At 40.5% G+C, this 27,969-nt stretch overlaps 3 protein-coding genes and 3 non-coding genes across 8 annotated transcripts in view; 4 read left to right on the forward strand and 2 right to left on the reverse strand.

The window, feature by feature from the left end:
• Positions 1-181: 181 nt before the first annotated feature.
• Positions 182-4,411, reverse strand: cdca9 (cell division cycle associated 9). 2 transcript variants are annotated; one of them, XM_028038401.1, is made up of 10 exons: positions 4,095-4,411; positions 3,871-4,002; positions 2,783-2,823; positions 2,652-2,709; positions 2,489-2,556; positions 2,343-2,410; positions 2,177-2,272; positions 1,873-1,948; positions 442-528; positions 182-343 (listed from the first exon to the last, which is right to left on the reverse strand). In XM_028038401.1, the coding sequence occupies exons 1-10, from the start codon at positions 4,192-4,194 to the stop codon at positions 302-304; spliced, it is 768 nt and encodes a 255-aa protein (XP_027894202.1). In that variant the 5' UTR covers positions 4,195-4,411; the 3' UTR covers positions 182-301. The 2 variants fall into 2 exon arrangements, with proteins under 2 accessions (XP_027894202.1, XP_027894203.1); XM_028038402.1 differs by having other exon boundaries at positions 2,658-2,709; positions 4,095-4,406.
• Positions 4,412-6,385: 1,974 nt separating this feature from the next.
• On the forward strand, positions 6,386-10,436 carry LOC114157878 (uncharacterized). Its single transcript, XM_028039049.1, has 2 exons — positions 6,386-6,608; positions 9,148-10,436. The coding sequence occupies exons 1-2, from the start codon at positions 6,386-6,388 to the stop codon at positions 10,308-10,310; spliced, it is 1,386 nt and encodes a 461-aa protein (XP_027894850.1). The 3' UTR covers positions 10,311-10,436.
• On the forward strand, positions 7,046-7,208 carry LOC114158085 (U1 spliceosomal RNA). Its single transcript, XR_003598339.1, has one exon. It is a non-coding gene; the product is annotated as a U1 spliceosomal RNA (small nuclear RNA).
• LOC114158074 (U1 spliceosomal RNA) lies at positions 8,072-8,234 on the forward strand. The gene has a single exon (XR_003598327.1). It is a non-coding gene; the product is annotated as a U1 spliceosomal RNA (small nuclear RNA).
• A 101-nt stretch (positions 10,437-10,537) lies between the features above and the next one.
• On the forward strand, positions 10,538-10,705 carry LOC114158095 (U1 spliceosomal RNA). Its single transcript, XR_003598347.1, has one exon. It is a non-coding gene; the product is annotated as a U1 spliceosomal RNA (small nuclear RNA).
• A 2,583-nt stretch (positions 10,706-13,288) lies between these two features.
• Positions 13,289-27,969, reverse strand: part of dennd4c (DENN/MADD domain containing 4C) — a 45,255-nt gene continuing 30,574 nt past the window's right edge. Inside the window, exons 11-34 of one of the 2 annotated variants that reach the window (XM_028038251.1) lie at positions 27,749-27,849; positions 26,272-26,496; positions 25,297-25,442; positions 25,102-25,140; positions 24,509-24,639; positions 23,588-23,720; positions 23,298-23,504; positions 23,083-23,211; positions 22,818-22,968; positions 21,931-22,053; positions 21,693-21,812; positions 21,104-21,235; positions 19,951-21,017; positions 19,157-19,349; positions 18,968-19,065; positions 18,714-18,889; positions 18,478-18,633; positions 17,853-18,051; positions 17,664-17,774; positions 17,441-17,578; positions 17,065-17,182; positions 16,096-16,252; positions 15,958-16,022; positions 13,289-15,236 (exon numbers count right to left, since the gene is read on the reverse strand). In XM_028038251.1, the coding sequence (XP_027894052.1) occupies positions 15,100-15,236; positions 15,958-16,022; positions 16,096-16,252; positions 17,065-17,182; positions 17,441-17,578; positions 17,664-17,774; positions 17,853-18,051; positions 18,478-18,633; positions 18,714-18,889; positions 18,968-19,065; positions 19,157-19,349; positions 19,951-21,017; positions 21,104-21,235; positions 21,693-21,812; positions 21,931-22,053; positions 22,818-22,968; positions 23,083-23,211; positions 23,298-23,504; positions 23,588-23,720; positions 24,509-24,639; positions 25,102-25,140; positions 25,297-25,442; positions 26,272-26,496; positions 27,749-27,849 (4,252 nt within the window). In that variant the 3' untranslated portion in view covers positions 13,289-15,099. The remainder of the gene's footprint in view (positions 15,237-15,957; positions 16,023-16,095; positions 16,253-17,064; positions 17,183-17,440; positions 17,579-17,663; positions 17,775-17,852; positions 18,052-18,477; positions 18,634-18,713; positions 18,890-18,967; positions 19,066-19,156; positions 19,350-19,950; positions 21,018-21,103; positions 21,236-21,692; positions 21,813-21,930; positions 22,054-22,817; positions 22,969-23,082; positions 23,212-23,297; positions 23,505-23,587; positions 23,721-24,508; positions 24,640-25,101; positions 25,141-25,296; positions 25,443-26,271; positions 26,497-27,748; positions 27,850-27,969) is intronic. The other variant, XM_028038253.1, reaches the window with a different exon arrangement.

Consider the following 27,969-nt stretch of genomic DNA (forward strand, 5'->3'; position numbering starts at 1 on the left):
AAAAAAATCTGCCATTTAGTTCATTTCACATTCAAAAATGCAGCACAGCTTTTATGCAGCCTATTTCTGCCCACAATTCCCCCAGTCAGCCCATTTGAAAACAAAGACTTTCATAATTATTAGCTATTCATTTTGAAAAGACCTTGCAGGACATTTAGGAGAAAGAAAGATTTCACAATCATACGGTATCACCAGTAAACTTTATTAGATTTTTAAACAAAAGCAAACCATGACTGTGGTTGTGCACAGATGACAGACATAAAAACGAAGTCAAGCCCAAATGGCTGGTCGAGGTCAAATATCACTGAATGCGACTGCGCTGCGATAAATACTCCATCAGACTCTGAAATTCCCAAATCCAGGAAGAATAAATGATTACTACTAATGCACAAGATTTCAATGCACTCAATGTGGAAATCCTGTAAATCATAAAGAGCTCACTGTAAGCTTCTGAATCTGGCACCAAGCTACATCATCAAGCAACTCCAAGTTGATTTCCTCCTTTGTCTCTTCAGAGAACTGTAACATCTAGAAAGAAGAAAAACTTTGCATGTTCAAATATATATATATATTTCAATTCAAATTTCAAAAGAATTGCAATTTAAACTACTTAATCTGAAACAGCATTAAACCTCTGACAATATGCAGGTTAAAAATAAATGTAAACATTTAAAAGCCAAAACTACTGGGGAGCTTTATGTCCCTCTTAATACTGAAATCTATGAAAAGACTGCAACCCAAAGATCACAAAAAAAAAACTAATCTTTGATGATAGCAATTTAAGTGGCTAGCATAAATGTCAGGACTTGCAGTAATCGTTACTGTAAAATGTGATTTTCTCATCGTTTAAAAACAGCTACTGAAAATCTTCCGCCTTAAGGCAGAACAATATATGCTGCTTACTTTCATTTACAAAGAAAAAAGTTAAATTCTGACATTAGGGTGAAAATATTTCTAATTGCTGCTATACACTTGTACACAAGGATTGTTGATTTTTGAGAGCATTAAATAAGACTGAAAAAAAAATAGTTTTCTAAATCTTCAAGCTCAAATATGTTTAAGATTTTTTTAGGATTTCAAATGGATGTGACAGTCATTGGGTTAATTACTAATAAATTTTTAATTAATGTTGGAATTGCATTGCTCATGGTGGCAGCATGTTGAAGTAGCTCTGCCACATTAGTTCTGATTTGTTTTGCACAAGTTTTATCAGCCCTTCCATTAATAGAAAGACTCTAAAAGCAACAAGTAGCCTGGATTCAGGTGCAACAAGATGTTAAGTTACACTTTTTCTTCCTCTACAGCAGGAGCGTCAAAGTCATTTTTATTTCTGGCCACATAGAAATCATGAACATACTCAAAGGGCAAAATTTACTGATAAAACATCCTCTTAAGCTGTTAAAATAATAAGCGACTCTGCATTCGACGAGTCCTTAAAGTTAAATAACTTCTTTTCACATTAATGTAATTTGGCAGGATAAAGATAAAAGCTGCTTTAGTTAGATTGATAAAATAATTTAGGCACACAACTGAAGACTCTTTTTGTGCCTGTTTAGAGTCTAAAGGGACACACAAAAACTTATGGTGGGCCAGATTTGGCCCCTGGGCCTTGAGTTTGACGCATGTGCTCTACAGCATTGGTTTCCAATCCTTGACTTCAAGGGCCCACTGTCCTAGATGTTTCGCTGCTCCAGTATATCTGAGGCAAATGATTACATCATCTCCTCCACAAAGAGGCCCATTAATCACCCATTTATTTAAGTCAAGTGTGTGAAGTCAGAGAAACACAGAAAACATGAAGTAGGCGAGTCCCGAGTCCCAGGATTGAGAAACGCTGCTCTACAGCTGCAAGTAACAAGTATGCACTTTTACCTGTCCCTGCGCCGTCGTCACGGTGAAGTGGGCTGCAGATCCTGAACAAGACAGCTCACCAGCAGAGAGAACCGACCTGTGGATACAAATGGATAAATAATCCTCAAGTTGCCAATAATCTCATTTTGACTGTTATTTTGTTGTAAAAACATTCACATCTTACTGCTTTATTATACATAGGCTTCCCTGTCTTACAGACCATAATTTACTGTCTATGGAGCACTGTAACCAGGAGAACCCAAATAAAGCTCTGGCTCATCAGTGGTAGGTTTCTTTTTCTGCAGTACAGACAATAAAGACAGACCTGAGTTTAGGCGTTTTCTGGTTCTGTAATGGCTGACTGGCAGTTTTGCGACTCGCCACATGGCTCTGGGTTCGTTTGACCGTCGCTGAGGAAGTCCTGTAGGAAAAAGAAGTACATGCAACTCCTTAACCTTCAGTCCCAATCTGGTTTGGACAACGGGTCTTACCTGAGGTTTCCAGCGCTGTTGCTGACAGTTATAGTTCTATTTCTTTTTGTGCCTGTTGTTTTGCCGCTCTAAAAAAACAACAACAAAAAAAAACGGTGAAAAACTTGTTTGAATCATTGTTTTACATCAAACGATTCACGCGTCACCTTTAGATTCCTGACAGAAGACCTCTGGACTGGGGTGGACAACACTGACGCAGAATCAGTTGATTTTACTTTGAAAATGAAAAGTGCAAAATCATAATCATAATACAGCAGCTAGTGTATTATGATTATAATAATAATTATCAGATGCATAAAGAGTACAAACAATTACATGGTCCTCTGAGGACTCGCTTGAGGGGTTGAGCCATTTCACGGGTTTCACTCTGGGGGAGGGGAGGAATTTATTTATTTAATAAATTCTTTCATATGAAGCATAGAGGGAAAAAATAGACTCACCTGAATGGCTATAGACACCTCACTGGCTGAGAGGTCCTCCTCTATCACAGAAGACAATAAAAATGAGAGAAAATCCCCTCCCCCCCCAAAAAAACAGCAGTTTTGCATCTACTTTTTGCTACAAAAAAAACAATCAAAATAAAGTACCGGTACTTGTCTTATAAGTTTGAACAATTACAGGAATAATAAATAATTTTAAGATACTGACAAGACTGAAACAAATAAGTTAAAAAGCTCTGGCAACAGGGAGTATAAATTGTTTATGTGTCCAGCTCATTCTGCCACACCCAAACCAATGAAAACCCAAGCAATTTCCAGGATCATCCCCCCCACCCCCCAGCAGTTAGCAGGTAACTCATCTTCCCGTACTCAGCAGGAAGCGAGAGAAACTTACTCCATGCATACAAAGTAAAAATAAACGTGTTCACGTCAGATAGGATTTTATTTTCCAGTTTTTTGGGAGAGAAAAACTGCCCACATACCCTATTCAAAAAATGCTACCCACCAAGGAATCCGTTTTCATTTTGTCAAAAAGAAAACAAAACAAAAAAAAAAAGACAGGCCAAGAAAGTAGTTCATACAAGCAGCAGTCTTTTTCCAAAACCTGGACTGAAAGTTTCAAAGACTTAATTGATTTTGTCGTAGAAATAGTGAAAATAGATTGTCGTCAGTCCATTATCTCATTCAAAATTAAATATCAGTGTGTTGGGTATGAGCTTGGATTAGAAACTTTTCAATCACGATGTCTAATTTTGTTAATGCCTTCTATATTGGATGTGAAATTGTTCCGATTTATTTAAACCAATTAAATAAACCCAACTCCTACGTTTTTCTCTTTATTCTAGCGTTGTTTTTCGTTTTGTTGTGTTTTTTTAACAAGCTGGTCATCTTATTTTATCCTTCTTAAAACTTGATACAGTTTAGAGGGAATTACACCCATTCCATTCTTTACTGGCCCTGTTAAACAAATGATAAAATGTTCCGCCCATTATGTCACCAGACATTTGGGTTTGTTCAGCTACATCTGCATCAATTTCAAGTATGTATTTTTAATAAGATCAAGTGCAAAACATAACTTAAAGACTCACGGCTGATCAGATCCCCTACGAGAGTATTTTGAAGAGAAGGAGGCATTTTCATCAGCTCCACTTTAAACACGTTGTCAACTGTTGCTAGTAGACTCTCCAGTTTGGACTCCAAGTGCCTCATGCGGTCCTGTGCTGAAAATGCATTAAAAATAAAATAATAATAATAATAATAATAATAAAAGTGATGTTCCAGCTTGGTGTTTAACACCTTTGTTGTCATCTACCTTCTTTCTCAATCTGTTGGATAAAAAGCCCATATTTCTTTCGTCGCATTTCCCGCTTGTTCTCAGTATTTGCTTCAATTTTCGCCCGTCGTTGTGACATTTTGTCTCCTTTTCCGCTTAGAAGTAAAAATAAAAAATAAAAAATCACAAACACCCAACGCCAGGAAAACCCACCTGTGCTTCCAGCTGATTTAATCTTATTCTTCTTCTTCTGTTGCGTTTTATGGCAGTTTACAGACTTTGTGCATTACCGCCATCAACTGGACGGAGATGTAACTTCAGAAATTATTTTTTTACTATACATCTTCAAATAGCTGATTTAATTAAGGGCTGTGCCCAATTTCAAGAGCCGATTCGCCGCATCCTTCTTCAACCACGAAAACCGGAAGTCACCTCAGTATTTATCCTGTTGGCTAGCAACTATAACGATGCTTAACATAATCTGGTCAAAATAAATAAATAAATAAATGCCGCCGGAAATCTTACTTAGTTTTTTTTAATCACAAATCATTTAATTATTTTTAAATAATTAGAGGAGTTTATTCTTTTTTTGCCCAAATGACTAAAGACTATCAACACGAATTTGCTTATTTTTTTTGTACCGACAGATTTTAATATTTAAATGGCTTGAATAATTTGATGAAACAAAAACCTCTAGCTGGGAAAAGACAGCATACTATCACCATGTTTCGTTGTTCTATGCAAAACTCCTGTATGTTTTGTTTTCTGCTGCTGATAAGTTATTTTTAGGCAGCGTTCATTTGACATCCCATAAACACTCAGGTCCAGAAATATTATGTCAACTCCTCAGAAATTTCAGTGACACCAATGTTGTGCAATTTCTTTAATGTTTATATGGTATACTGAAGATGGAAAGTATGTTTCCACACTTTTTAAAAGAAAATATTTTTCTGTATCAGTACAAAAAAAATTTTTTTCATAATTTCCACAGTTTGTTTTTGCATTCATATTAACTATAGTCCAAATCTCAAATAACGGTAATCTATTCCTCTCTTACTTAAGCCTTATCAGTTTGTGAATTTAATTTCTTGATGCGTTAAAATGTCTCGACTGTAGCATGACACTGTTGGTGTAACGTTACTTTTACCTTGTTGCTCAGTTCTGAATCCTGCAGCAAAATACACAGATTATTCCCAATTTGAGCTTTGATAGTTGGAAGAAGTCCTTCTTGGAACACATTTTGATCCTCCAGACAACACCGTGCTCTCTGGCAGGATTGTGAGCAAGCCCACTCTCTTGGATGAGAAGCAACCCCACACAAAGTGCATCAAGAGGCTTCGCTGTTGGCGCAACACACAACATGGTTTTCCAGATGTTACAAAAAAAAAGTGAGTGGCTCTGAGAAAATAACTTAGCACCATTCTTCTGTGTTAAGGTATTTATGGGGCAAATCGATTTATGCATTTTTGCTGGGCTCTTGAGAGAAATGCAACTGGAGTTGTGAAATTGGACATTTTTCCCTGTCCTTCTCAAATACTTCAGACTGAGGCAATGAAGAGTGCTGTGAAATTTCTGCTAAAGGTTATTTGCTGTTGTGCAGACGTCTATCAAATAGATGACTATCAAAGACAAAAAACTAATATTAAAACAATTGAAATCTATACTGCTTTGAATGTACAGTTGGGAACCAAAGCCCCTTAGCTTTTTCTTTTTCTTGAATATGTTTATCTGTATTTATCTGTATTTGTTTTTTCTTGAGGCATAACAAATGTTTCACTCTGTCGTTATACAGTGTGTCTGTGAATAAAGGTTTAAAAAAAACATCCTCCTCCATCCAACAGACTTCTTGTGGCTTTGATGTGAAGCAGTGATGTCACACATCCTGTCTGTGGCATCACTAGTGACTGTCTTCATATTCCCAGATTCCACAGAGAAATTCATTTGCAGTTTAAGGTTTGACCAAGAAAGGAAAGATGGCAGAGAAAGATTTCTTGTTGAACAAAATAGAGATTTTGCAGAAGAGCCGCGTGAAGCTGCACAAAGAAAACGAGCAGCTTCAGAAGACAGTAGAAAGCCAGAAGAGAAAACTCGAGCGCCTTAACAACAGCAGAGATGACGATTTTTTTAATTAAAGAACAGAAACATTGGGGGTTGCTGGTATCACAATGCTTGGGGGATAGCGCCAGCAGAGAGAGACTTTGGGGGTCGCTGGCACCAGGAGGCTTGGGGGACAGCGGCAGCAAAAAGGGAAACTTGGGGGGTCGCTGGTACCAGGATGCTTGAAGGATAGCGGCAGCAGAGAGGGAAACTTAGGGGTCGCTTGCTCCATAATGAAGTTTCTTCCAGACGACCTGAATTGTATCCTCACCCTGCCTTTCAACAGAGGATACGATGTAAGTTTTTGTTCCGCCGCACTACTGAAAGATTTTTGGACACGTTACGAAAACGCTAAGACCCAGTTTTCAGCATTTGAGGTTGAGGAACTGACTGACAACTCCCTGAAAACGGTGATTGTCAGGATGTTTAATGAGACGGTCAGTGCTGAAGATATCAGTATGTGGCTGGGAGTAGTGTACACTGCAGAAACAGCCAATCAGAACCAGGAGGCGGGGCTTAACGCTGTCAATCACTCATTCAGGTATGTCCTGCTAAATTTACTAATAGAGAAACAACTTAGAGTTACAGTGAAACCGTTTATCCACGGCCATTCGTGGCTATGCTAACTAGCCTATTATTCATGTCAGGCTATGCTAGCTGTAGCTTACAGCAAGTTTCTTAAGTTAAAGTTTGAAAAGTATACAATTTTAAAATTTTGAGTTTTTCTAAATTTCTCATTTTGAGTTTTTCATATTTTGATTATTTCTCTGAGTTTCTGAATGTGTTTAGTTAAATGTTAAATCCTAAAGTTACTCGTGGAATATTTTATTTCCCACCGTGAGTCAGAACCAGATGTGTGAAGTTGTTATTCATCAGTCAGAGGAATGACCGGCATACTTACCTGGCAGGGGTGACTCCACGATCCTGTAGGTGGGTCATCCAGGGTGAGGATCAGCCATTGCACTGCGGCGATCTGACCTCTGTGAATTCTCCACATAGGAGAATCTCAACTGCACAATTTATGGTAGTGGGGGACTGTGTTCGCGCTCTCCCCTGATATTAATGATAAATTATGAGACACTATCTGAACTAACCCATACATGATAATAAAGACAGAATCTCATACTGAAAACTGTCTGCTTTAAATGTTACTTTGAACTCACTATATTCTGACAATCAGCTAATTGGTCAAACCAGTAATTAAAGCAGCACTAAGTAACATATTTTAAACTTATTTCATTGTCATGTCAGTATAATCGGTAGGAGGCGTAACAGGGCCATCAGAGATTAAAAAGTAAATTATGACAAAATCCTCAAATTTTGAAATCCAATTCAGAAATTCTCACAAATTTCAAAAAAATATTTCTAGAAAATTTCTGAGGTTAATCTTAAAATCTGGGTTTAAATTTACTACTCCTTTTATATTATTATTTCAGCCTCAATTTGCTGTAATACACTACTGTAAAAATGAGACAATCTGAAATAATCCAGCTGCACCGCCTACTCCCAGTGCTTCCAGTACAAACAACCAATCAGAACCAGGAGGCGGGGCTTAACGCTGTCAATCACTCATGTCTGTTCTTGGAAATTTGCTAATAGAGAAACAACTTAGAGTTACAGTGAAACCATTTATCCACGGCCATTCGTGGCTATGCTAACTAGCCTATCATTCATGTCAGGCTATGTAGCTTAAAGAAAGTTTCTTAAGTTAAAGTCTGAAAAGTATACAATTTAAAAATTTTTGAGTTTTTCTAAATTTCTCATTTTGAGTTTTTCATATTTCCATTATTTCTCTGAGTTTCTGAATGTGTTTAGTTAAATGTTAAATCCTAAGGTTACTCAGGGAATATTTTATTTCCCACCGTGAGTCAGAACCAAATGTGTGAAATTGTTATTCGTCAGTCAGAGGAATGATCGGCATACTTACCTGGCAGGGGTGACTCCACGATCCTGTAGGTGGGTCATCCAGGGTGAGGATCAGCCATTGCACTGCGGCGATCTGACCTCTGTGAATTCTCCACATGGGAGAATCTCAACTGCACAATTTATGGTAGTGGGGGACTGCGTTCGCGCTATCCCCTGATATTAATGTTAAATGATAAATTCTGAGATACTGTCTGAACTAACCCATACATGATAATAAAGACAGAATCTCATACTGAAAACTGTCTGCTTTAAATGTTACTTTGAACTCGCTATATTCTGACAATCAGCTAATTGGTCAAACCAGTAATTAAAGCAGCACTAAGTAACATATTTTAAACTTATTTCATTGTCATGTCAGTATAATCGGTAGGAGGCGTAACAGGGCCATCAGAGATTAAAAAGTAAATTATGCCAAAATCCTCAAATTTTGAAATCCAAATCAGAAATTCTTATGGAATTTTATTTAAATTCCTGTTTTTTTAAGTCAAAAATTTCAAAAAAATTTTCTGAGGTTAATCTTAAAATCTGGGTTTAAATTTACTACTCCTTTTATATTATTATTTCAGCCTCAATTTGCTGTAATACACTACTGCAAAAATGAGACAATCTGAAATAATCCAGCTGCACCGCCTACTCCCAGTGCTTCCAGTACTAACAACCAATCAGAACCAGGAGGCGGGGCTTAACGCTGTCAATCACTCATGTTTGTTCTGGTAAATTTGCTAACAGAAAAACAACTTAGTCACAGTGAAAGCATTTATCCACGGCCATAGCATCGTTGTCAGGCTATGCTAGCTGTAGCTTACAGAAAGTTTCTTAAGTTAAAGTTTGAAAAGTATACAATTTTAAAATTTTTGAGTTTTTCTAAATTTCTCATTTTGAGTTTTTCATATTTTGATTATTTCTCTGAGTTTCTGAATGTGTTTAGTTAAATGTTAAATCCTAAGGTTACTCAGGGAATATTTTATTTCCCACCGTGAGTCAGAACCAAATGTGTGAAATTGTTATTCGTCAGTCAGAGGAATGACCGGCATACTTACCTGGCAGGGGTGACTCCACGATCCTGTAGGTGGGTCGATTGAAATAACAAGAAGAGTAAAACAGCGACTGGGATTCTGGGGGATGAGGAACCTTACGATAGAAGGAAAGATTTTAATAGTTAAAGCTGTGATTTTAACAGTGTTTTTACTCACCAGTGCTGTTTTTATCCCTCCTAAGAGAGTGGTTTTAGAACTACAACGAGCCATTTTTTATTTCATATGGAACTCTAAATGGGAAAGGATAAAAAGAGAAATCATGTACAAACCCAAAGAAAAAGGAGGAAAAGGAGTCCCAGACCTTCACTTGTTTTTAGGCAGCCATTATACGAGCACGCACCTGAAACAAGCAATGAACCTTTCCAGCAATAACAAAACAAACACGATGACCAGATTCTGGTGTGGGTCCTATCTTAGAAAACTAAAAATGATAAAAAGTGATTTTAGAACTCCAGTAGCTTTTAACCTTCCTCCAGCATATGCTTTTATACGGAAATTTTTAGAACATTTTAGATTGGAAGGAGAGGAGAGCAAGATTTTAACAAATCATCGTCTTATTATTTCTGTTGTGCAGGGCCGGGAACCAGTGACTCCAGTGCGCGGCCTCCTGTATGGAGATGCCTCCACCGTTTGGCGCAACGTGAGCCATCCCGTCCTTTCAAACAGACTCCAGGACCTGTCATGGATGGTGGCTCATGGGATCCTGCCAGTCAGAGCCGTTATGCACTCCCGCGGCATGTCTGCAACGTCCATCTGCCCCCGACCCGGTTGTGGCGCGCCGGAGTCGGTGAGGCACCTGCTGTGGGAGTGCAGCGCTGCTGTGGACCTGTGGGCAAAAGCCGGCTCCTTGCAATTCCCACACTTGCCAGCAAAGGAGGTCCTCCATGGGCAGCTAGTGCTGTACGGGGTGAGCCAGCAGAAAATAACGAAAAAGGACTTTGCTGAGATCTGGCTCACCCTAGCCACCATCAAAGACGCCATTTGGACCTCCAGAAACTTGCTGGTGAGCAGGCGCAGGCAGATGCCCCCCGTGGCTGTGATCCGGATGGCGGCAGCAAAAAGAACAACATCAAGGGCTGCAGGTGGCGCGCCAAGGACACAGCCACCAAGAAGAATCGCCTGCGCCTCCGTGGACGAAGGAGCCGGCGCTCCACGAACAGAGGTCCAAGCAGCGGCGGCCTGGCTCTCCGGGTGAGGCAGGAGGGAAGGAGCTTCAGGGCAGGTTTCCCCTCTGAGCACCAGCGCTGTTTGGAAGGACGGGACGGCTCCGGACTTGGGAAGGGGTCACCCCGGTCCTGCTCAACTTTTAACGCACAGAGATTTTGTGTTTTATATTCTTGTTCTTAGCTTCTTTTAGTCTGAACTGATGATTTTGTAAGTTATTGAAAATTTCTGTATAACTGAAATAATGTAATTTTTTAAATGCTTACAGTAACAATAAATACTTTTCGAAAGAAAAAAAAGGTGGGTCGTCCAGGGTGAGGATCAGCCATTGCACTGCGGCGATCTGACCTCTGTGAATTCTCCACATAGGAGAATCTCAACTGCACAATTTATGGTAGTGGGGGACTGCGTTCGCGCTCTCCCCTGGTATTAATGTTAAATGATAAATTCTGAGATACTGTCTGAACTAACCCATACATGATATTAAAGACTGAAAAAAAATTGCTTTCAGTGTATTTCTAAATCTGCTCCTTATTTGCATCTTTTCAGGCTTGCTACTGCCTCTAGTGGCGTGGGGGTGATAACACAACTAATATAAATATATTACTAAATCAGAATACCACAAAGTCTTTATTATTTACAGTTAATTTCGGCGCTACTGGCAACATAAAAGATAAACGATCTTATAAAACACCATACTTTTTCATTTTTTTAAGGATGTGGAGCTAATTCAATGACATAAACAATACTTTTATACATTACAAATATCTACATATCTCCATCAGTTATAGGAAGAACAAAAGAAATAAGGAGACATGAAAAACAACACGATGAACTATAATGAAAATACAATTTGCAATGTATACGTCAGAAATTTAATTGAGCAAAAGTCACTAACAAACAAATTAATTCTGTACACAGCAGAATAACAACCCGGGTAGTTACAACCAGGGTTGTTAAACAGATATAAGCAAAAATTCACATTTTTGTTTTTACTGTGCCATGTATATTATTTAGAGGCATTTTATTGGTAGAGTCTTATATATAGGAAAAAATAAGATGAAACTATTTAGTCTATCAACGTGGAAATTTTCCTTCGACTCTAAAATGATCAATCATATTCATAGAATCACATTATGAACAATTTGTGAATAGAGCAAAACACTTAGCATGCTATTAGGAAATGTTATCATTTAGTTCCATCCATCCATCCATTGTCTGTTCACCCTTGTCCCTAATGGGGTCGGGAGGGTTGCTGGTGCCCATCTCCAGCTACGTTCCAGGCGGGAGGCGGGGTTCGCCCTGGACAGGTCGCCAGTCTGTCGCAGTATCATTTAGTTGGTTAAGAATAATTATTCCACTGTCAATAAATGACTTCTAATAGATGTTCTTAGTTGCCAGAGGAACACAGTAATGCCTTCATGAGCTCAGAGGTTCAAACTGACAAAAAACAAGATGGATGCTCTCTGCTATAATATTCCTGGCATCGTCCATGTTCCTTCAGCAAACAGTTGCGACAGAGTTGTTTTTGGTTTCACCACCATTTACGTGCTACTTTACCTGCCATTGAAAGTATTCTCAAAAGATTGTCTGTTAGTCTGCAGCTCATGTGACCAAACCAGTTGAGGAGATGAAAAGTTAAAACTTGAGTTAAAATGTTGTTTTAACTTGAATTGAGTTAAAACTCAAGGTAGAATGTTAAGTTTTAACATTTTAACTCAACAACCTATACCTAACTACACAACCTCAGGTTGGGTAACCCCAAGTTCACTAGGTCTTCTTAAAAGATAGAGTCTCTGAGAACAGTTCTTAAAGATATAGTGTTTTCAGCAAAGTTGAGCTGACTGTCCAGAAATAACACAAGGAATTTGAAATTTGCCACAGTTTCCACAGGTTGGCCATCAAGTGAATCTGGAATCTCTTTCAGGTCTTGTTTATCTCATTTAATTAGCTCTACTTCCTTAAGAAAATTAAAAGGTATGTTCTTTTCTGAGGGAATTTATCTTTTACTATTCCAGTAATGCCAGAATTAATAGTAAATAATAGGGACGTTGTGGTATTCTGATTTAGTAATGTAATTAGATTAGTTGTGCTACCACCCCCACGCCACTAGAGGCAGTAGCAGAGCCAAAAAGATGCGACTAAGGAGCAGATTTACTCTCTTAAGTAAATCAGAGAGTGAAGTTCAAAAACATACTGAGAGTGAAAATCCTTCCTAAAGGCGAAGATATATCACATATTTTAAAAGAAAATAAAAACGGGAGACCCCGAATAATATAGGAAATAGCTCCCCCTTCTCTTCCGGAGTGCAATAGTCCCATTTCCAAATAAGGTATGAGACTGACAGTGATCCGTCCCCGCCCCTTTCTGTTTGCTGCAGCGAGGTGTACTCGGCTCTAACGGAGCTTGAGCCGTTCAGCGCTGCTGTTGCTCCTCCTACACTTTGGACTGAACCATTGTTCTAACAATGGTAGGGGGGACCTAAAAATTTATTCTCATTTTCTTCTTAGATAGATGGCAGATTTATTTCGTTCTTTGTTTCTATTGCCTTTTTATATTGATGTTTAAATACAAAGACTTAAACATGATTTCTTTGGGGAGGACAATTCTAGACTTTTCCAAGAGATCCAACTTTGCTACAAAACAGCCTAGCAAATTAGCGCTTCCTAATTTATCTGTAAGAAATAATTAAGGGAAAGCTACATGCGCTAAATGTATTCAAAGTTAGCAAAACTGCTAAAACAGTTAGCGCCACTATTAGTGGAAGTGTGCTCAAAACAATAAGTTTTGTCTATAGTGCCCACCACTGAAGAGAAACATTGGACAGATGGAGGGATAAATTAAAGAGGGATTGATGGGTGGAAAGACTGATACATAGATAGATGAATCACTTTGGGATATTTTAATCAATAACAATAATATATATTTGTGGAAATTTCTGTAATTTTGCAGAAAACGTATGTGAAAAGTAAAAAAAAATTGTAGGAACCATAGCATTGACACAACATCTTTGTTTCCAATCAGTTCACAAACTCATTTATTGCAGCGCTTTTAAGGACAGACATTCATTTCCTTTCCACAGGATGGTAAGAGATCACTTTCATTTGTTATTTAAAAAAAGAAAAGTCTTCTCTGTACAACCAAGAAAAACTAATTTACATAGTTAGTACAGGATGGAACCCCCTTTACAGATACATTTAAAGGGAACAGGATGCTGTTAGTTATAAAAATTCTACATTACCAAACCGTCTGCAATCCAAATGTGAATAATACAAAAATAAATAATCAAGATTTTTTTTTTTCCTTTTTGTTTGCTCTATGATGTGGCTTAATCTTATCATCACAATGGGCCAAGTTCAGATCTCACTCTATGCAGTGCAAATGGAATAATTTACATGATTTCTTCTGTACAAGTCAAGCTCCCAACTCAAATCTAAAAATAGTTCAATCTAAGGCCCATTTCCCAACAGGTCATCACAGCACTAATCTGATTTACCTCATGCTTCAGCATTTAGTGGAATGTCACCTCAGAGTCTCCTGGCAGAGTGTCGGCAGTAATCAACAAGTTCTGGTTTCCGCAGCTACTTTCAAAAAGGGGTTGGACCGACTAAAATGACGTCCAGTCTGTGTGTGAGCAGAGCGCCTGGTGGGAGAATTTGTCTCATCACAACGGCAAACTTAAAATCATTTCATTTAAATGTCGAGTGATAGACCAGCAGAAAGAGGTCATATATGTGAAGTAAAAGAAAAAGGATGCACAGGTTTAATTCAGCTTTAATTTAATACTAATGCAGCAATTTACAGAATTTAATTTTAAAAAAGAACATTTTGAAAACCATGCACCATTTTCCTTCCACTTCTCAATTATGGACTACTTTATGCAAATGTAAAAAAAAAAAAAAAAAGAAAAGTACAAAGGGTGTGAATACTTTTGAAATTCATTACATTTTGACTTTAGAAAGACATGAAGGCTTTATTTGATGCAGAAAAGAGAGAATAGCCCAACTACATATCAGCTCTACCACAATAAGGCCTTTTAGAGCAACTACTGCAGCAAGTTCCTGTTAAAAAAAGGCAGATATTAAAAGCAAACCGAGCTGCTGTTTAGCTTTCCTTGCATTAGCATGGTTGTGTTGTTTTTGGATCAGTAGTGTGGCACTCCTACGTTCAGGAGTCGGGTGTTGTTACAGAGATCAGTACTGGTGTAAGACATGCTCCTGGCTGCAGGGCGATCAGGAATGTTGTGAATCCATTTTAGTGATTGATACTTAGTGATTGTCTGTAGCTTCGGTCACTGAAACAAACACGAGCTTGTATATGTACACTTCAACATCTCCAGGATTCATTAAGACTTGGAAAGAACAAAAACAACAACAACAACAAAAAAGGCAACTCTGGTTTCAGATTTCTCATTTGAATGAAAAATATGTACAAACAGGTGGTGGAGCTCAGTATGTGTGTTATTGTCTGCTTTAGAAAGTGCAAATACAGAACACTCTGGTTCTGCACTCTGGGACATATCTGTCTCATCTGATCTGATCTGGGAGAAGTTACAGGACAGAGGAAGTGACTGCGGCGCGGACAAACAGAACGTTCTGTTAGGTAACGAGTATTTCTGAACACCACGTGTGAAGAAGCGCGGCTCACGTCGTCCCGGGAGGCAAAAAACATTTCCAACCGAAAGCCCTGGCTAGAAAACATACAAGAAAAAAAAAAGCAGCTTTAAAGTACCATGTTCAGCAAAGGGATAGGCTTAAAAAGTTCACTGTTCCCCTCTGCTGCAGATGACCAGTGAGAACGCTACGAGATGCAACCGTTGTTCAGATGAAAGGGGCGCCAAAACATTTCAGACACCACTGGATGCTGGTGCTGGGCGGGCGGTCCATGCGGTGCAGAGACTTTAGCTGCTCCGGGCTCAGCTGGTCGTAGGCCTGCCGGTACTCCCTGTCGAAGGCCTCTGCAGGACACAAAGCAGCAAAATCAGTGAAGTTTCTTCAAAAACCCAACCTTTGATTCAAGTAATATTTATTTATTTTTAAACGGGAAAATAAAAACAAATATTCTACAAAATTATTTGAAACAAAAGGTATTCATAAAAAATGTTTGACTTCTTCTTTACTTTAAGAATAGGTTTTCATGGGATCTAACCATAATATGAAGGCCAAAATCTCACAAGACAAATGCAGGTGCTTTTTTAAGTAAGACACGTATGTTTATATTTATAATCCCAAAAGTGGAAACAAGAAAAAAAAGTCTAAATTTAACATTCACTCTTGCTGATTGCGTTTGTAAAAGTCTGTCTGAATGTTATTTGTTTAGATATGTGACTTCATAACTGCATTTAATGAATCACTGCAGCAATGGTCATGTGACCTACATGCTCCCTGTTAATCAACCAGCAATGTAATTATTTATATAAAAAGTATTATGTTATTGTAATTAGCGAAAACATTTTCTTACATTACTGAAAAGCTTCAACGTTATTGCATTCAAAATGGCAAAAAATTATTAGACTATTCGCTTGCACTGAGTTTTTGGCCATTATTAAATAAATCATACCATGAGATTCTTTTTTTTCACTTATTAAATATACTCAAATCAAAAGTTGGGTTTTTCTAATTCAGTTTCTGATTCAGTTAATGGAAAGTAAAACTCATTTGTCTGTAATTGTCACTCACCTATGTCAATGTTCTCTCGTCCCAAAGCCACCAGTGAGAGAAACAGAATTTCTCTGTAAATACTCCTGAGAGAAATTCAGAGAAAGTTTACACATCAGGAAACAAACATCCTTAAAATAGAAAAGCGACAAGGCTGACCTTTGCCGTTTGACGCCGTCTGGACGGCGTTTGATCTCCCGCAGCAGCAGGTTGATGGGACCGTAGACGTCGTTGGTCTGGATGTTTCTAACGATGGCGTTGAGAAGGGTTCGGATCTCCTGATGATCTGTTGGAGCTAAAGTCCCCTTTTTCTCCACTAGGAGCAACAAACACCAGAATCTATCAGGAAACCGACTCAGCTCTGACCTCTTCGGCTCATGCAGGAAATTAAAAGGTGAATTTTGTTTTTTTATTCGTCTCTGTAAGGTTTTCATATTGGTGCAAATACCCAGTTAGAATTTCCTTGACAGTGTGAATTTAAATGGAACCTAAAATAAAAAATTCACATTTTGCACGTCTTTGCCTTCCGTTTGGATCTTAAATGCTTCTAAAAACAGTTCAGCTTAAAAACAACACAAACCAAAAAAAAAAAACCAAACACCTAGCTGTTTTTGGAAATAAGTTAACGTTTTGTTGGTATCTGGAAAATGAGCTGTTTCAAAAACCTGCCGATTGTTGAGTCACAAGCACAGGCACTGCCTTGACAACTAGCAACCCAAGCTGAATTCCAGCAGGTTTGGTCAGCTGGGTTTACTGTACGTGCTGTTCACCGGCTGCTGAAAAAGACAAGTGTTTTGTTGTTGACTTACCATTAAGAAATCACTTGCTGCATTGTTGTTGGTTGTGCAGGAGGCTCTACTAATGCTTTTCAAACATGTACGCTTGTACAATTGCACATCTATTTTCAGCCATTTTCATGTGCGAGTGTAAATGTCGAGTTGGGGGTGTGGCCTGCAGCAGCTTATTTGAATCTAAGGTGACAGGAGGCCCTAACACAGCTCATAAACATCTCATTGTCGAAAAATGATTTTGTATAGCCCCTAGACCTAACTTGTTTAAGGAAGCATTAATAAGAGGTTGTGTTTTACTGCCCTTTAGTAGAAGCTGTAAATATCTGCATGCACTCACAAAAGGTCCTCCAGAGGAGGTAGAGCGGTTCCTCGGGTTCCTGATGCAGGTTGATGTTGTCCCACAGCAGCTGGACGAAGACGTGCTTACTATCCTGAGACAGCGACGTCAGGGGGAGCTGCAGTAACAACAGCTTGTTACATAAAATCCACAGCTTATGACTCTTTATTGTATTATTTAAGTCACAAACATTATTTTATAGGGACTTTTCTCACTCTGATAACCCTCAATAAAAACCCAGGGTAAGTCACTTCTAATTAGCTTTGCATCGACACGTGTTAAAACTTTTAAAATATGAAGAAGTTAAAGGGTTTTGAATACTTTAAGGCTTAGTGTGGTTAAACTGTGACTAAATTCGCAGTAGCTTGTTTTGAACCTGGACTCCGTTGTTGCAGTGTTCAGAAGTCAGGATGAGGCCCGGCAGGTGAGACGGGAGGTCCAGGCGGCGGAAGTACCACACCAGGTTCCAGAAAATAATTGGATGCTGACTGAGGAACTTGTGGGTGTAGATGACCTGTACAGAGAACATCCTGTTTTAGTACCAAGTGTCGTTTCACGATGGATGACACATGAAAAGTGCTGAGAGATTTTATTTGCACCTGGTCTCCTTCGTTCTCCAACAGGGTCTCCAGCTCTTTGCGCAGGACCAGAGGGCTCAGGTACGGGACGGACACCGGCTTGGGATTTGGACGTTTTTTGCCAATGCCATCCTGACAAACACAAAGAATCCAACCAATCAGTTCCAGTACAGATGCAACCTTCAGCTGTGTGTTTTAATAATCACTGACCGACACTTCGTGCAGGCTGCAGGGCAGGCTGGTGGTGGAGACGCCGTGTCCGGGTCTCAGGGTGTAGTCCAGGCTCTGCAGCGGACCCCCAACGCTGTTGCTGCGCGTCAGCGACGTCCCGCTGCTTTTCTCCTGCTTCCCTGCTGCCGGGTGCACCAGGAGGCCCAGGGGGTCCGACTGGACCGGCTCCGGAACCAGACTGAACGCGGCACAAAGAACAGAGGAGTCAGGGGGAGGCCTATGAGGGACGGCAGCCATCTTCCACCAAGTTCCTCTAGTTTTGAATTACATAATTACTGTGTCAATGCACAACAGATGTTTCTCCTGAAGTCTATGTGCACAAAACACAAGATGGATGGATGAATAAGTGGAGGGTGGATGGGGAAAATGTAGGATGAATAGATAGATGGATGAGTAAAATGAAGGATAGATGGGTAAATATAAGGAGAGATTTACAGATGTAAAATGAAGGCTGGATGGACAAAATGAAGGATGGATGAATAAATTGAGGGATGGGTTGACCGACAGAGGACAGATGAACGTGAATGGACAAACTGACAGATGGACATAACAACTAGGGTTTAACACACACGGCTGCATGGATGACCTTCGTATTTCGCTGTACCTCTTATGAGCTGCAGGACGATTGTCCGGCGTCTCCTTCGTCTCCTCTGAGAAAGTGATGAGGTCGGGTGTCTTTATGTCGGCCAAGCTGCTGGCTGTGGGCTGAGCGGTGTTGCTGTGAATGCTTTCTCCAGACGCACTCGGATTCATATAAAAACTGAAAGAAGAAAAGTTCAAGTTCAACCTTCGGCTCTACGTTCAAGCAGAAGTAGAAGTATTATCCTACAGGAGTCGTACTCGGGGGTCATGCGGAGGTCGTGAAATTCCACATGCAGCAGCGGAAGGAAGGCTGTCCGGCAGAACGGGCAGTTGGTGTTCAGGTTGGAGTCGTCCGCCGTCCAGCCTGCCATGATCTCCTCGTCGTACACCAGAGCCTCGCAGGAGTGGCACTGGGAGCAGCTGGACATCAGCACCTGATGGTGGGAACATTTAGCCGTTACTCCAGACAACGAAGCGTTCTTAAAGCGACAGTGCCTTTCTGTGGGCCAGACCTCCAGAGCGCAGTTCTGGTAGATGCTGGAGGAGGAGGCGTGGTGGGAGGAGCTTTGCTCAGAGTCGGGGCCCCGGCCCGCGCGACCTGGAGTTGCATCTGCAGCCACAAACACACGGCGTCAATAAAAGCCTTCCAAATGAACGAACGGGTCTGCATTTTCCTATCGTTTCTACGGAGCCGTGCTCACGCGTCTGCTGAGTCCCTCGGCCCGTATCGCTGCTGCTGCTGCTGCTGCCCAAGCTGGTGCTGCTCTGGTTAAGGCCATTAGCAACCAAACCGGAGACTGTTCTTTTCTCAGGACTCTCAGCCAAATCATGTGAAGACAACATGTGTTCATCCAGACCGCCAGGGAAACCGCCCACGCCCTGAGGCTGCTCATCCTGCCGCCAAAAGTCAAAATTAAGACACTTCTTCATGTTGCAATTGGGAGAAAAGATACATTTGATGGATTACAATTGTGTCCAATATCTAGTTTTTCTTTGACAACAATCATTATAAAACAGCGATAAATCTATTCTCAGGTTTAGACTGTCTTGTCATAAATGGTCAGATGATTTACTTGCTACATAAGAAGGAAGCAGTCACGATGAAACTGTTGTCAAAACCAGAAGAAATTAGTATGAAGTTTTCATTTTAAAAATCAAATTTTTTTAAATAGCAAGATTAGTGCAGCTACTATTAAGTGGCTCCCAATCTAAATTTGGTAACACTTTATTTGAAGGGGTAAGACTGACATGAAACTATTATGACATGACATAACACCAGTCATGAACACGAAGGGGTCTTCGTTAATGTTTATAATTGTTGTCATGAAGTGTCATTCAGTAATCAATGACACTTTTAATGCAAAGTTGCTTTAAAAGTCTATTAAAAGTGTCAACGTTGTATTCAGTGCAACTCTAATTTAAATGCATCCAAATGAAACAAGCTGCAACGCGAAGGCTTAAATACCAAAGAAAAAGATTGTTTTCTGGGACTCACCTCGTCATCTGAGTAAGTAAAGGCTGATGCCATGGCCCCCCACATTTTACTGCCCACATTCGCCGCGTGCTTCATGCTCGACTTCAGCACATCGATTTTGGCTCCTGACAGCAATGAGTCCATTTTAATGCCTGAAAAGGTGTTGATGACGGATCCCAGCGATCCCGCCTGCGAGGACTTAACCAGCGCCGTGAGCGAGGAGGATTTAGGGGCGGGGCTCGCCGTAGCGCTCGCAGATGTTTTCATCTTCACAGCAAAAGTCTTGGAGCGAGTGACAGTTTTCGGGCTGCGTTTGGGCGTGTCGGCCGGCGAGCTGCCGGCGCTTTTGACCGGATGAACGGGGAGGCTGGGCCTCCGCTCCAGAGGCTTTTCGGGCTGATTTACGTAGGGGGCGTCTCCCTGGCCCTGCTGCAGCTCCATGCTGGAGGACTTCGACCCCAGTGGGCTCCTCAGACTCATGTACATTTCGATTTCCTCGGCCAGGTTGCGGGATACAACGGTAGGGACGGAGCGCGGGGGATCCTGGCTGCTAATGGACGCTGATTCTTCATTCTCCGACACCATGAGGGAGAGCGGGTCGGCCCCCGCCTTCACATCGGCCCTCTCCAGTGTGGCTCCTCGCGCTCCGGACTCATCCTCATGCGACTCCGTCTGCTTCCTCTCTCTTTTCTCCTTCTTGATCTCAGTGACCTTCACCTTTGTCTCCTCATTTTTAACTTCTCCTTTAGCCTCCTCCTTTGAAGGGTTTTTATCGTCCCCTGACTCTTCCTCAAGGTCTTCGAAAAGTGCTTTGGACTTGCTGTGTGGCGGCGGACTCTGAGTCCCTGAGAGCGCTGCGGCCAGGATGCGGGCGTCTGCGCCCATCTGGCTGGCCATGTGGTCCACACCTTTCTCCAGGAGCATCCCAGCGCGGGTTTCGGCGCTGAAGCTGCAGCTACGCTCCAAGAAGGCTTTCTGCCGTTGATGCTGGGACGGTGGCGGGGCTTCCCCCACCGCCAGCGAGGCGTCGGGATCTGGCAGCGACACGCTATCTGTCTTACTGAGATTCCGGAACAGCTTCCCAGGTTCTATAGGGGGCAAACATTTTAAAATTGCGATAATTAAAATAACTTTATGGCTTCAAAAGTTGAAACAGTTCATAAAACTGACTTACTGGTTTCCCTGCCACCATCAAAGCTTCCAGTGGAGAGCCTAACAATGCTGGGGACGGGTGAAGGGACATCAACAGGACTGAGGGGCTCTGCCACTGCCACTGCACTGTCCACTGAGCCTGCAATGTCGCCACCTGGAGGCAAAAACAAACACTGAGGGGTAATGCTGCGCTCCAGTTGAAGTCGGAACTGAGAAATTCTGGTATCCCAGTCAGAGAAAATCAACTCCAAAGTTAGATTCCTAAATGGAAAACTGGGAGCAAAAGCAACTACACCCAGTTACGGCTTGTAAGGTGGATTCCGCGTTTCAATATGGCCACTCCCCGAATCAACAGGAGTTAGTTTTGGTGGAAACATGTTAATTTTACAAGACACACATATGAATGTGTGTCTAAAATCAATGCTACATGTGGCAAAACAGTAACTGGGAAACTGTGTGCATCTTTTGTATTAAAGGTGAGGCAGGGAGAAGCACAAACTCCTGTTTAAAGACTCTGGAAAAATAAATATGTAATCCATGTTCTCTTTCCATACTTAATTCACACTTGAACATCAAAGTTCATTCAGGCTGAGAAAAGCAGCTTGTTTTACCATTAAGGGTCTTTTCATCAGAGTTTCTCTGGCCAGCTGAATGCTCTTCTGTAGGTGAAGGCTCTGCCAGCTCCTGGTGCAGCTCATCCTTAGAACCGTATCCTTGGTCAGACTGTCTTCCTGTTACAAAACACCAGGCTAGTATTTTCATGTTTTTTATGCATTTAGGGGGTGGACAGATTTTTCTAATTTGCTTCAGGTTTCAGAGCTCAAGACCTTCATTTAGGTGACTCTGTACCTGTGTTGCAGCCGTCTGCTGTGTCCTCGTTGTGCTCCTCGCCGTTCACTTCATTGGAGCTGTGAGCGCTTCCGTGGCTCAGATTATCAGCATCTGTGACTCCGGACTCTTCTCCTGGTGCAGCTGGAGGACACAAAATAGGATACCAAAAATGTCACTTTTCCAGACTCAAATTTCTAGATTCCCCTCTTCCTCCAAGCATTCTGTTGAATATTTGTGTCTGCTTGAGTATGAACTTTACTTCCTGATCTTATTATCTGCATGTCCCACAATGATGAAAAACATGCTTTTACTGCATCCAAACTAACTTAGATCATCTTAATTTCTTCAAAGACTTCTAAAATAGCAGATGTAGTGCTTGTTTAGCATAAGAGCAAAAGGCAGACTTCAATTTAAATTTCTAGATGAGAAACAGGCAGCAAAATTATCACTTTTTTTAATGAGTGTTCACTCAGGAAGCATGAGAACCAATTAAACATAAACACAAAATGTTTATAGTTAATCCAGGTGTGATTTGGCAAATCATAGTTAATGCATCTCCAAATTGATAAATCCAAGTGCAAACAATAGCATTCATGAAAGTTTAGACTTTTGACATTTAGAACAATGAAAAAAACGGAAAGAAAAAAATCTGGAAAATCAAACTGTAATCCATATTCAATTTTATTTACTATGTATTCCCAGGCCTGCTTCTGAAAAATGATAGAAGCAGATTAAATTAGGATTACACCTAATGGTTCAGGTGAAAAAAATAATTTAAAATTGTGCCCTTAAAGATTGGTGATCGGCCAGAATACTGCAATCGGTGCATCACTGAGTGCCATACTTTTCTACACTGTGGGAACTTTGAGTGAAGACAGGCTGGATGAGAGACGATTGTTTCTCACCTGTGGTCGTTATCGTGGGCGTCTTCTTCTTGGACAATGTGTGATTTTGGATTTGCTTGAACTGGGCCACTCCACGAACGACGTTACGCAGCTTGGTCCACATGAAGAGGCCGCTGCGGTTTCGACTCGGCCAGGGGCTTTCCAGGACGGCCTGCGGACGGCAGACGGAGGGACGAGGATGTTTTCATTTGTCTTGATGTATGAATGGTTCAGCAAAACAAGGAGAGATTTGCGAAACATATGAAGTGTTCTTCAGAAATAAAACCTTGTTATAGTATCCGTATGTGATGGCGTTCGGATGAACTCCGGCTTTTTTCATCTCTACCAGGACTCGCACAGCCATAACAGGGAGACCCCACACACCGCAGAGCTGCATCACCACTCTGTAGCACACCTAACACACGAACACAAACATCAAGCTGCACCATTCAATATCTATCTAATTTTTACTATTAAAAAACATGAGAACGGATCAGTTACCTCGTCCAGAATCTCCACCTCAGTGGCCCTCATCTTCAGCAGCACGTTGTAGGCCTGCTGCATGGCTCGGCTCTTGGACTTGGCCAGCCGCACACCTGCAGGCAGGCAGATGAACCACATACTGTAGCAGTGGCTGAACAGGCAGCGCGCCCACTGCGGCGGGTTGGAGTAGAAACGCTTCGCCAGCTTGTAGGCCAGCTTAATCTCCTGTTAAATAGGGATAAAAAGGCATTCTGAGTTTAAGCAGCCTCGAAGTGGTAAAAGCACTTTAGTGTCTGCTGTGCATGTACCTGCTTGGTTCTCTTAGCCAGCAGTGCAGGGCTGCTGGACAGACTGGCCCCCGCTGCTCTGGTGCTCAGCGCAGGACGCAACTCTCTGGGCCGGTCAAACAGACTCAGCTGCAGTCTGGGGAAACCTTTATATCTGGAAAATAAGAACATTAAAGTCACAAGGGAGGAGGGGAGAAAAGCCTCTTGAAGTAAAGTCTGGCGTGGGCTGGTTTCAAACTTCAAAAGTTAAATTTTTTAAAGTCACTAAGCAGAATTCAGTGGTTGTGTTTGCAATCAAATCCATAATTCTGTGGTGCCACTTTAGGAATATTTGCGTGGAATTTTGCAATATTTTTTTCCCTCATTTAAATCCCGTCCAAAATCTAAAGATAGAAAAAAAAAAAAGAAAAGAGATTAGGAAATATAACCAGCAGACAGATCGGACACACAAACATTTTTATTCTCTAAAGAACTTAAGTTGCTTGATTTTGTGTTTCTCGTCATATTAACCAACTTGCAGAAGTAAAAGTAAGAATACTGCCACCAGCAGGGGGCGTCAGTCACTCAAACCCAAACTTTTAGACTATCTTATCAATAAACTCACATTTATGCATTAGCGCAAAAACATGTAGGTATCTGTTGATTTTCCACAAAAAGCTGGAGGGACTGAATAAGATTTTCCGTCATGCTGTTCTTACAAGTGATAGAGTGACTGAAGTGTTCTCTTGTTGTATGCAATACAGAGTAGCGATCCCCCTCCCCCACCTGCTGCTGCACACCGTCAGTCAGAAAGGAAAGGAAATTCTGAAAAGACTCGCTGAGGAAAATATCTTTTTGCAAAAATGGAGTCAGTCTTTACTTTGACAGAAATCAATCGATTAGTTCATGTCAACATTTTGGTCTTAAACTTTGGTTTTAGTAATGCTAGACTGTAAAGCTTACGTGTATTGAGGGGCGGGTTCAGATCCGTTGTCGGCCAGAGGCTCTGGAGGCATTACGAAAACCGTGTGCTCGCTCTTCTGAGACTCATCCAGCTCCAGCAGTTTGGTGTCCTCAGATGAATCTCCTTCAACCTGCAGCCCAAACAACAAGCAGATCAGAACCAAGAACTCTGAACGTTCAGTCCTTAAATATCAGAAAGATCTGCAGACACTTTTTTTTTATATTTTGCTTTCAGTGCTTTTCAATGACCCAGATATTATCCGTTTGAAGTAATCATGAACTTTCTAAAGTCTTCATTTGGACTTTAGCTGCCATCTAAGTAATTTCTAATCCATTTTTTCCATAGAAGATACCGAATTATTAGCACAACAAACCTTTCTGCGCAGTATTGTCGTACAAAAGGCTTTTGCAATCACTAAAATGTGCATTTTTGATTGTAGTGAGGATTAAAGGATGAAGAGAAAGTCAAGTCCAAGCCCCTTATTGTACACATTCACTGAAGAGGAAAATGTAGCATGCTTGTCTGATTTTATGTCTGATTTTTATGTCTTCAAAAAAGAAAACCGGCTGCCGAAAGTGTGATTAAACATTACCTTGGTACTCTTGTCGTTGATTTTATCAAAGGGAAAAAGCTGCAAGAAGAGGAAAAATAACAAAGGCAAAAGAATGAATCAGAGGAAGCTCAATCTCGCCCCTTCCCCAAGCGTCCCAGTGTTATTTTGCCAATAAAGCGACGTCAAACAAAGGCCTCCTGGAAGGAAAGGGAAATACCAGCAGCTGGTTGTTACCTTCTCCACACAGTCATCGAAAAAGGCCAGGCCGGTGTCTTTGTCGCTGACGAAGGTGCATTCCTCGATAAAACGGATGAATATCTGGGTCTTTGTGAGCTGGGAGTAAAACTTCTGATGGGCGCGGTCTCTGCTTTTTAGGAAACCTGCAGGGAGACACAGGAGCTGGTTTCATGATTGCGTTTTGTTCTGAAATACAAAACATCTTCACTGAAATGTTGAGCAAACATCAGCAAACAATTAAAGGGGAGCATATTTGAAGAGACTGAAACAATTAAATTGGTTAATCATGATTAATTGATTATTGAGATAACTGTCAATTAATTTAGTAACCGAATAATCGTTAAGTGGAGTATACAGAGTCAAAAAAAATTGCTTGAAGAACATCATAGTCAGCATAAGACTGATATGACGCTGTCACAAATATGACATAACACCTGTAATGAACATGAAGGAGTCTTTCTGAATGTTTATGACTGTGGTCATCAAGTGCCATCCGGTAAATAATGGCACCTTTAAGATAAAGTTGGTTTAAAAGTTGCATTAAAAGTCCATTAAAAGTACAAATTTGGCATTAAACTGTATAAATTTACCAAATAATGCAAAGTTGGCACTTTTAATGGACTATTAAGACAGCTTTGCATTAAGAGTTTCGTTATTTACCAAATGTCACTTCTTGACAACAGTCATAAACATTCATAAAGACTCCTTCATGTTTATGACAGATTGTATGTCATATTTATGACAGTGTCATATCAGTCATATGAACAACCCTTCAAATAAAGAGTTATCGCATAATCAGTTTCTAAATTAATCATTAATTGCAGCCTTGAAGCAGACAAAAGAGGATTCTGTCCTTTGATCGATTAGTGGTTCGGGAAGAGAGAACCAACTGGGAACCATTTTCCCAGCAACATCAATTAATAAATTCTTATGACACCTGATGGGGCCGGCTGCTGAAGGCCCTCTGCTTACCTTGCAGGTCGTAAAGGGAGTCCGCGGCCGTGGCCTTCTCAGAGGGTGCCTGGGTGATGGGTTTGAGGTAGGAGCGGTAGCCCTTCAGGATGGAGGCCATGAACCGTAGGAAGGCTTCCTGGATCTCCATCTCCAGGGACATCTTCTTCTTGTGCCAGGTGAAGTCCGCGTCGATGGGGGTCAGGTCCAAAGCCGAGTCCTCGTGTGGAGTTTGGCGAACTGCCACTGAAAACCCAGAAAGAATCAGATGATGCAACACTTTTACTCGCTTTGATTCAATAGCTTTACTTGGCCTCTTTATGGTTGCTATAAAAAAAAATATATGAATACAACTAAAATTTCACTGTAATTCTGTTTTCCAACAACTGAAGCAGTGAAAAATGTAAATGAACAGCTTTATCAAGAAGAGGAGAATAATGTCCTCATTTATGAGAGAAACGTAATCAGGGGAGATGAAAACCAGTTGGTAAAGTGCAGGTTGTTTTGCAGTGGCAGATAAATAAATATGATAAGCTACACATGGTACTATATCATAGTTAATTAAACTCTGTGTAGTAAATATGATTAATGGATTAGAATGAATTCACAATGGGTTGTGAATTTGGCTCGGGATGTTAACATTATGAACTATGAACATAAATTTATTCTGTTTTAACCTTTGATATGAACTTAGAAGCGGATGTTGTTAAGTTGCACAATAAGGGCCGTGTTATTATCCAGGTTAAACTAACTGACAGACCTCCAGAGGATAAGCAGGTTAAGTTTGACATCTGTGTCATGTTTTCAACTTCTACAACCTCTTCTGTTCTCGTGTTGTTTATTTTGTAAGTTTAGTGGCCGTTTCCATTGATTAAATAAAAATGTTTACTGATCTAGCACAACAAAAACATTAACACGACATTAAATACTGTAATTGAAAATCATTGAATTCAACAATGGAGAAATTAAATGTTCTTCTAATTTAATTATCCAAGTATCTTCACAGAAATGGTGATACTGTGTTCAGGTGTAGCAGTCACTCTAGCAAAAAATATAAAGAGGCCTCTGACTGAAGACAACTGCTTTATGATAGTCTCATCATTGTCGCGACATGGCAACAGCTCGTTATCTGAGAGGTAGGGATAATATTGCATAGTAAAGTTGATTCCATATGTAAAAACAACACATTGTTGACATTGTTAACTATAATAACTATTTGAAAGAGGGAAGAAAAGAAAGCAGGAATCTTTCCAGCTGCTAAGAATCCAAAACCAGAGGAAATAATTGTCCAAAATCACCTAAATATATAAAAGTTTACAGAACAAATTTAGACTAACAGAGCTACTCTAACATGCTGCCATGAGCAACAGAATTTATTTTTTGCTATATTTCTTGGACACCGTTGTCTTAAAATACAACAAAAGTTATCAAGTTTTCAAAAGTTTATTTTTGTCTTTGACCAGTTGGTAAATGATAGGAGCTGGGATGTCATTTGTACCTGTGACCAGCTGGTGGTGCAAGTTGCTCAGCGAGTTGATCAGACTCTTGCAGGGCTTCTTTGGGAGGTACTTCCAGTTGCTGTGTTTCTTCTCATCCGACCTGTGACATTAAATACCACAGAGTCAGCCAGCTAGAAGTAAGAGAAAAGCTCAACGAACATCTGAACGGCGCTCTCCCTTTGATTTTTATACAGCAACAAAACAATTAAATATGAGCTAA

Source organism: Xiphophorus couchianus, chromosome 14, assembly GCF_001444195.1.
Source record: "Xiphophorus couchianus chromosome 14, X_couchianus-1.0, whole genome shotgun sequence".
Taxonomy (NCBI): Eukaryota; Metazoa; Chordata; class Actinopteri; order Cyprinodontiformes; family Poeciliidae; genus Xiphophorus; species Xiphophorus couchianus.